Below are 9,937 nucleotides of genomic sequence, written 5' to 3'. Positions count from 1 at the left end.
TCGGTTGCCCCAGCCTAGTTACGGCTCTGCTACAGCCTCATTTCCCGCCGCAATTGGTTTCATGCATCGAGGAGAAATATAATTCTCCTCTAAGGTTTCATGGGTGGAGGTGGAGATACAGGGGGGCAATGCCAATATCTTCTAGAGCAGAAATTATTGGCAATGCCTGGGTATTTGCGTATATGAATTGGCATCATCATCATCATGCCCTTCTCCCCCCCCCCCCCAGCAATCATCGTGCCCCTCCCCGACTTTTAGGTCTATCACCGCCTATGATTGGTTTTTCGGTCATTTCATGGATAGTTGGCAACTTCGCTCACCTTCAGTCACTGAGCTATAAGTAAAGTAGGTTTACAGTGCTTGTGTCATTATTGGTGGCAATAAAGCTTCCGTATTTTGTCTCGGAAAAATATGGTCAGCTAACATACTTGAAACTCAATTTTAACTTCTGCGGATATTTTTTTGCACAAACTTAAGGTTATATTTAGTTTCCAAATATAATTTTTATCTTTTTTTTCTTAGTAAAAGTGAAAACTATTTTGTGAAATCATGAGTGATAAAATTTAAAAATTATATATATTTTTTTCAAATACCTCCGACGGGCATGAACCAAACTAATTTTTCTATTTTTGCCTCGGATAATAGAGCTTATTTAATGAGTAATTCCCTGGCAGTACTAAATTTCTCAGTTCCCATCAAGTCAACCTTTTTGCGTGCATGTGGTTGTTTGAACCGATTTAAATTGTACGAAAGTTGTCAAAATGAGTGGTAATAGATCTCGTCGTGTCATAGAAACAGATTTGTCAAATGTTGAATTTCAAACGAGTGAAGATGTTGAAATTTTGCCAACCTTCGATACCATGGGCTTGAATGAGGACCTTTTGAGAGGAATATATGCCTATGGTGAGTAAAAAACAAACAAACCACATTTCTCATTAAATTAATATTACTATTATGTTTTTCGTGAGTATAATTCCTATTTCTTCTTCGTAGGATTCGAGAAACCATCCGCAATCCAACAGAGGGCTATCAAACCCATAATGAAGGGCCGGGATGTCATAGCACAGTAAGTATAGAAAGAACTTTATCTTCTAAACTAGAGATGTAAAATTCTCAAGAATAATCTTTCGGAGAATATTCTCTGGTAGGACTACTATAATAAATAACTTGACTTAAGTTCTTGATGAGAATATTCTCCTGTTATTTATGATATAGTTACGAATAATATCCTCTGGAAGGACTACTTTCATAAATTACTGGGGAATATACTTATAGAAAATAATAAGAATTCTGAAGTTATTAATAACAGTCCTTCCAGAGAATATTCTCCTTGATGAGAATATTCTTCAGTTACTGAACTTTTTCCAGAGAGTATTATCAAGAATATATATAATAACATAATAAATAATCTTGATAAATAACTTTTTGATAAGAATATTATCTAGTAATTTATAATAATCCTTTGAGAGAATATTCTTTGTATCCGTCTTTTTCCCCCGTCAAGAACAATATTAATGTTTGAAAGCTAGAAAATTAAACCAACAGGGCTGAATTGCACAACTTTTAAAGAAATGTGAGTGATACAGAATTTAAGTATGTGCATTGAAGAAAACAACAGTTCTGTATCTTAGAATGAAAGTGATTATATAAGAATAGCTTCCTTTATCAATCAACTTTGATTTAATTTCTTTTGTTGTGAACTTATTTCTGCAAATTTATTTAATTTTAAAATATTTCTTAAGGTTTTAATCTAAAGGTTTCTAAAATCTTTATAACCAAACTTTTAAAAACCCCTCATCATGACCTGGAGAATATTCTATAACTAAAGTTTTCTTTGGTGGGGGCGGGGTTTATACCAAAAATTGTTTTGTTGTAAATGTTTCAGGCAATGAAAACTGATTTATATTTCATAATATAAACAAAATTAGTAAAAAAATTTGAATTATTTAAAAGAAAAATGAATATTGAATATTCTCGATTATTCTCCAATTTTTACATCCAGGAGAATATTCTCACCTCGCATCTCTATTCTAAACACTATCATTCTTCTATTCATACTCTCCCTCCAGTACAACTTTTTTATCACTACAACAAAGCATCTTTTTCCGTCGAGTGCATTTGAAGTGCAGTATTTCCTGAATTACTTTGATATCTCTAGAGATGTCTATCAAGCTTTGTAGCGTTATCCAGTTTTATGTGGCCGGTTGGTGTCACTTCATGATCTACAGCTGATCACAATGATGGTTGAAGTTGGTTTTTCAATTGAAACGCACAAATGCTAGCCAGTTTTTCCTCAGAGAGAACTTTAACGTGATACTTAAAAAAAAAACAAAAAAAAACAGTACTCGAGGGATCAGATAAACGTTTCATTACAGAGGAGTTATAGATGAAATATATTAACACTATGAAAAGTGTATTGGGACCAGGTAGTAACATTGTTATATAGCAGATTATCGTGATATATATTTTTTGTCATTTTGTTCAAAATCATTTATGGTATTTAGATTATTTTATGTATAGGAAAGACCTTGATATCTATAAATATGACCTGAAGTAATATTAAAATGTATTTGTAATTTTAAGAGCACAATCTGGAACAGGAAAGACTGCAACATTTTCCATTGGTGTCCTTCAGACCATAGACATGGAGCTGAGAGAAACCCAAGTGTTGATATTATCACCAACCAGGGAACTTGCTGTTCAAATCCAAAAGGTCTGAATGCATTTGAAATATGCCATTCATTTTCAATTTTTAAAATAACTACCAGAGATGCTCAAAGTTATAACATTACATTAAATTAATTCTGTTAGTGATGAATCATATGATGAAATGTGACATTATGATTCTTTTATTGATAAAATTTTAAAAAATTCTGCAGGTTATATTGGCACTTGGCGATTACATGAATGTGCAGTGTCATGCTTGTATTGGAGGAACCAACTTGGGTGAAGACATTCGCAAGCTAGATTATGGTACACATGTCGTGTCTGGAACACCTGGCAGAGTTTTTGGTAAGTTACACCATGAAAAAATTGAAGTATTTTTTTTATTTTACTTTCGAGCGTAAATAAAAATTCTACAAGTAAATAATTTTGTGTGTTTCATGAGAACTATTTTATATTTAAGTGAAGTAAAATCATGCTTTTTCTTTTCTACAGACATGATAAGAAGAAGGAATTTGAGAACCAGGTCAATAAAAATGCTCGTTTTAGATGAAGCTGATGAAATGCTGAACAAAGGTAATGAATGATGTGCAGTTAAGTTTGTAAATGTGAGATGTTTAATAATTGAAGTGACATAATTTCGCAACAAAAATAAAATTGAATGTTAAGTCTCTTAAAGAATTTGTAATGCATTTTCCAAAATTGTTTTGAAATCTGCATCTTTATTGGAAGGTAAGAATTCTGATATGTCTGTATGTTGCTTTAATGAAATTCAATGTTTTAGGAAATGAGATTGCTTTCATTGTTATTTCATTCAAACTTTCAGGTTTCAAGGATCAGATCTATGATGTATATCGATACTTACCACCTGCAACACAAGTTGTTCTCCTCTCTGCAACTTTGCCACACGAAATCCTGGAGATGACCAGCAAATTCATGACAGAACCTGTTCGCATACTTGTGAAGCGGTAGGTTTGACAAATATCGTATATGCATGGGTAGTGCCAAGTCGGGAACACAAAATTTGTTTGCATCAAAAAGCCTCTTATTTTAGTAGCTATCTCACAAACCACTCAACAAAAAAAGATAAAATAACCATTTGGAGTTAGCCATAAACTGTTGGCGTAACCCTATAGTAACAGAGATATGGTAAAAATGAATATGTAGTTCAAAGGGTCTCGTACCTTTTAACATGGTGAAAAACTTTGCTCTAATAGAAATATCATAAAAATACTATTTAATCATTGATTCATTTCAAATTTTTTACACATGTTCTTGATTGCATGTGCTATCCCGTGCTAGTATAAAGTTTTGCAAGCAATTTTTATTCAATTACATTGATGTCATGGTATTTTATCATATGATAAAGATAAATAAATTTCCAAAAAATTATCAGAGGTATGTGAAACTTGATACCAGCATAGGATAGCGCATACAATCAAGAACGTGTAAAAAATTTGAAACAAACCACAATGGTTAAATAGTATTTTTAATGATATTTCTATTAGAGCAAAGTTTTTCACCATGTTAAAAGGCATGACCCCTTAAATGAAAGTATTATTTATTACATGAAAGGGTGTTCATTAGGGCTGGAATCAATTACAATTCTAACTAGTTAATCAAAAATTTTTAATCGGCTGATTAATCAAGTTTTAATAGAATATTTTCATTTGCTCATTATTTATAACAATTGTATTGGTAACTGTATAATGTTGATCAATGCTATAGAAATATATTTTGTCCATTCCGCTATTTGCTAGATGTAAACTAGATTAAGAAATTTAGGGTGCCCACTTGGAACAATCCGATGCGCTGAACATATATTTGCTAAATCTTGGAATTTATTCATTAGGGTCCTCTTTTTTTGTATAAAAATCATTTTTCAGTTAATGATTGCGAAACTACTTTCAATCTGCCTACTGTTACTCGTTCCCCAAATTGTATACTGGAGTTTGTGTGTGTGGGGGGGGGGGGGGGCGGCGGCACTGATGCTTGCTGAATACAAAACTGCTGTCCACAGTGAAGACAATTTTTTTGTTGTAAAACTTCTGTTTTTAACTGAACTCAATATGAAACTAAAATGATCATTTTTCATTGAATTGGCATCAAAAAAATTTGATCGAAATATTGATTTCAAATATGGTTTCTTATCAAAAATGCTATGTATTAGAACACTAAGACATCTAACCGGTTTTGTAAAATGAATCGGGGCAAACTCTAAGCTTTTAATAAAAAAATTTGTCGAAGTTTAATCAGATTGATTGTGCCAATTAACTCAACTAAACTTTTTTACTGAGATTAATTGGGTTGGTTAATCGGCCAGTTGTTAGTCAGACTAGCCCTAGTATTTATTTCAGCTAATTTGATGTGTAATGCATTATCATTGTGAGAAATCTTATGCTAATGTATATTCATATTATAGTGATGAATTGACTTTAGAAGGAATCAAACAGTTCTTTGTTGCTGTGGAAAGGGAAGAGTGGAAACTAGACACGTTGTGTGATTTGTATGATACTCTCACAATAACCCAAGCTGTCATATTCTGCAACACAAAGCGAAAGGTAAGATGTCTACTAATATCTATCTTTTCAGTGTTATTGATTTATACACCTGTTTTGATAATCCTTAGTAATTGCTGATGATATGCAGTATAACCTAGATCATTGGTACTGAGGAAGTTATTGTCAAATTTTCCTCACCCATCAAAAACAAAGGTGAAAAATTTGTATTGTTGGCATAGAGTGGGAGTGAACCCCATCCCATTCAAGAAGTCTGTACCTGCTTATGTTGTTTACTGGGCATATTGGATAGGTTTTTTTTCCCGCCAAGGAATTTTTTCATGGGGATGGGATAAACAAGTGTAGGGTGAAGATTTAATTTGTGATACTATATCATCACTCATAACAATCACATTGTTGAAGAACGAATCTTTTTTCAGTAGAAGCAAGAGCTGTACCTTTTTTGAAAAATTGAAATGTTCCATAGTTTTTATTGGCGAATGATTGATTCATCAGATCATGACAATGAAACAAACTAAGAGTATTGTTTATCAAAGTAAAATTTAGATTTTACTAACTTGTGAATCTTAGTATTTCACTTGAAAAGGAAATTCAAGTTATTATAGTAATTTCTATTTCACCTTGTGTAAAAAGAGAAACTTAATTACATCCACACCAAATAATGTGTGAAATAATAGTTTGCCCGTAAATTTTGTAATAGGTTGATTGGCTGACAGAAAAAATGAGGGAATCAAACTTCACAGTTTCATCGATGCACGGTGACATGCCTCAGAAAGAAAGAGATGCTATCATGAAAGAATTCAGATCAGGACAGACGTATGTATATTGTCTATGCGATGTGTACAGCACAGTGAAATCTGTATAAAATAATATTTCATTTAAGACAAATTTCCGTTTTATACAATGTCCGTCTTAGGTGTCACATCATATTTATGAAATAAATGTGATGAAAGCAAAATTTTCAAATTTTGATGAATTAATGCAAAAATTTTTATTTTTTTAACTACATTTCCATAAAATCTGTTTACAACTTTTTTACTTCAAAAATTAATTTTGCTCAACAGTTATGAGCAACAGTGCTGTCAATGGAAGTGGTTTAGTGGATATAACCTGCTTGGCAAATTTCTCTCTCACAGGGAAAGGAAGAGAAAAAAAAATTTAACCCCCCGTTCTCTTTGGTGATTTTTTTACGGTTTCGCGTGCCTTTTCCCATAATTTGTGATTTTTTTTCGTTTTGTCGAATGAAATTAAACTTCCATTTCCCATGTGAGCGGGGCTATCTGCGTCACCACCACTTGAAAACACATGTTTATTTTTGCCATTAAACTTATTTCACCAGCATTTATAGGGATACATTCAATGTTCACGGGTAATGGACATAATCATATGATGGACATGGGATATGAAAATTCATTCAAGACAATTTTGTAACCTGTTGGAGAGGGACACAATTGAGGCAATTTCATGTGAGAATCACTCTTATACAAATACGAAGTCAGAAGCCACATAGGAAAGTTTCCCAACGAGGTGATTGGAAAAAATAAAGTAAAGAAATAATATTGGAAAACCCATAAAATTATAGTTGTCATAGCCTAAATACCCAATTGCAATAAATCAAAACTATAGATACACTGCCCATAAAACTATGATTGACCACCCGACTACGATTATCACTGAAACATGTGATAGTGAAAATTTTCAATTGCAGTCGATTCCTGTTTTAACGAATACTGTTATAGTGCAAAAATCTCGTTTTAACGAAAACAAAATTTCCTGGATGGATTATGTTGATCCCTTGGGAATACGTGAGGATCACATTATTATAAAAAAAAGTTTTAACAATGTAAAAAATCTGAAATTACTTTATAATGAAATTTCGTTGTTACAAAGTGATTTCTCTAGCTTCTTGGAGTTCATTATAACAGGATTCGACTGTATATATTTCTCACAAAATGAAATAGCCTGGACATTTGATGAAAACACTCGCTTCTTTTTTCCTGAACCTCGTGTATGAATTAATTTACAATTCTAATTGATGGCTGCATTCTTCTTGCAGGAACTGGTGTTGTAGGACTTGAATCAATGTTTCCCAAATGTCGTGAATGGGGGGGGGGGGGTTTCCGATTTGATGACAAGGGGGGATTGGATAATGCTTACATCATCAACCACCCTTTATGAAAATATGAGTTGGATTCAGAGGGGCAGAGCTGATGACGAAATTTTGCTGACAAGGGGGGGGAGGGGGTCAAAAATGGCTAAAAGTGTGCTTACGTAATACTTGAACAGCCCCTAAAGTATTGATAAAAAATATTTAAAAGTAAGAAAAAGATGAAGCTACATCAGTATTAAAAATATATATCACTGGAAAAAATATTTTTTTGTTTTAGGATAGAAAGTTATTTTAATATTTGAAAAATGGGCTGGGGACAGACAGGAGGATGACATTTCCTTAACAAATGAAAATTTGTTACAGCAAATTTTAAAAATATATTGAAAAATTATAAAAAAAAAAAGAAAAAAAGTGGCGACATGGATACTATCTTATTATATATGTATTTAACTTTAATTCCAACATTCATTCTGAGAATAGTGAAATTTGTTTTTATGAATTTAAAAAAATTGGTTTAATGATTACCTTTTTTTTTCAATTGAAAAGGAGAGTTTTGATAACCACTGATGTCTGGGCTCGTGGTATCGATGTGCAGCAAGTTTCTCTTGTCATAAATTATGATTTGCCTAACAACAGAGAATTATATATTCACAGGTGACTTTTTTTACTATGTTTATTGAATATTAATTTGTGTATTATAAAAGACATATTTGAATATGTTGTAAAAATTGATCTTGCCTTCTTAAAGCCATAAATACATTTTTTTTGCCAAAAGAATTGGTCGTTCTGGAAGGTTTGGGCGTAAAGGTGTTGCCATCAACTTTGCAAAAACAGATGACATCAGAATTTTGAGGGATATTGAACAGTACTACAGTACTCAAATTGATGAGATGCCTATGAATTGTAAGCACAATTTTTTTATCAGTAAAAATTCATCTCCCGTGTTGGGCACGTAACATGGTAATATTTCATAGTATAACTTGTGTGAGTCTTGTGAAAACAAATTTTTAATTCATTTTTACAATTTTTTTAGTGGCGGATTTGATTTGAAGGAGACATCGTTGGCTGACTGTCAAGATATACATATGGACTTTCATCTTCTGGCATATAAGAGCATTATTCATACTCCATTTATTATTATTAATGTATGGTAAACATTTTCCAGTAATTGAACATATTGAAGACTTGGGAAAAGTTCTTTCTGAAGTACTGAAAACTGTGTATTTTAATGAATAAAACATCTTTGACTGGATATTCTGGAGCATGACTGTGAAATGTACTATTAAGTAAAGTGTAACAGCAGTTTTTAACTCTGACCGGGCTATGTGAATTACCCTTGATAAGCAACAGTCCTTATGTAGTAATTTTCCTTTCAAATCGGGCTTCAGTTATAACTGAGAATATTTTGCTGGTTATAATTTTTCATTGCATCTTTTTCCTAGAAAATTCAATAAAACCTGGCCACCTCAGTTTTCTCTATTGAAGGTTCAAGTAAAGGGTGCTTTTAAAGAGGTATCAAAGAATATGCCCAGCAAAAAATAATTCTTTGATGTGACAGAATTGTTACCCTTTCTCCATATCTTGCTTCTAAATTGGGAAAGTAGTTAACAAGGACGTTAAGTTGGGATAGTAAAAGGTTTTATTTCATTAAAAAAACCAAAAACTAAGTACTCGACTTAATTTAAATGAGCCTGGCTAGCTAATCCATTTATTACTATGACAGTTATCTATTAAGCTATACATGCATCTCTGAAACATTCCTCTAGGGAATATCAAATTAGTGCTTGCCAGAGATTGTATGTGCAAAACTGGATTATTTGGGAAGAATAATGTTTCTGGATGACAGTGAACTGCAATACAGGCGAGTTATATGCTTTGCTTCCTAGACATATTACTATTTAAGTATACACCAGAGCCAACGAGAATAACTTATATTCATATTTATTTACATAGACGCCTAAACCAGAGCATCCGACATGCTCTCATGTCCAACAGTCAACAACCATGTCTCCATGGCTTTTTCACCCGATCCAATTATTATACATCACTTCCGACACATCCCCCCTTTTATGTTTATTTTTTTTTCTTCATAAAAATGACTAGTTTATAGTGTCAGTGAGCGAATAGTGCTGGGGCTTCCGCACCACACAACGGTATCGTGTTGCTCCGATGGGGACGGATGTTTGTTCTCCTGACGATTCTCCAGTTGGCCTTCTCTGCATGGTGTCGTCATCCCGAACTGTGTGTCGGACCAACGGGTGGAAGCTCTACAATTCCAGGATCCGATTCTGAACCAGGCTCAGGGCGTTCAGTCGGAACTGATTTCTTCTCACAGATCCCCTTGGCGTCTTGATGATGAAAGATCGCGGGGTATCTGTCCTGCTCTTGATTTTGCCCCAGGTCTTCCCTACATTCAGCTGCTCTCGAGTGCAGTCCAACAGTCAACAACCTTGTCTCCCTCCGGCTCCATGGCCTTTTCACCCGATCCGATTATTATACATCATTTCACTTCCGACACATTATATATACAGAAGCTGTAATTTTCTATGGAGCATATATGGGGTGCATGGGAAAGTCCCTTTATCCTGAAATAACTTAAAGTGTTGATTCTATTGCAATGGGAAAAAGTATCCAGATAATGTGT

The 9,937-nt window shown here is 33.3% G+C and overlaps 1 protein-coding gene across 1 annotated transcript; it reads left to right on the top strand.

The window, feature by feature from the left end:
- The first annotated feature begins 660 nt into the window (after positions 1-660).
- On the top strand, positions 661-8,545 carry LOC149075997 (eukaryotic initiation factor 4A-III). The gene is made up of 11 exons (XM_089243523.1): positions 661-903; positions 994-1,066; positions 2,584-2,713; positions 2,880-3,012; positions 3,160-3,240; positions 3,491-3,632; positions 5,087-5,225; positions 5,884-5,999; positions 7,840-7,947; positions 8,069-8,196; positions 8,327-8,545. Exons 1-11 carry the CDS (start codon positions 762-764, stop codon positions 8,341-8,343), a joined length of 1,209 nt encoding a protein of 402 aa, XP_089099649.1. The 5' UTR covers positions 661-761; the 3' UTR covers positions 8,344-8,545.
- The last annotated feature ends 1,392 nt before the right edge of the window (positions 8,546-9,937 follow it).

This window comes from Pholcus phalangioides, unplaced genomic scaffold (genome assembly GCF_987345545.1).
Source record: "Pholcus phalangioides strain wild (caught in Gottingen) unplaced genomic scaffold, Ppha-v1.0 ptg000015l_1, whole genome shotgun sequence".
Taxonomy (NCBI): domain Eukaryota; kingdom Metazoa; phylum Arthropoda; class Arachnida; order Araneae; family Pholcidae; genus Pholcus; species Pholcus phalangioides.
This window is presented reverse-complemented; position numbering and strand designations above follow the sequence as displayed.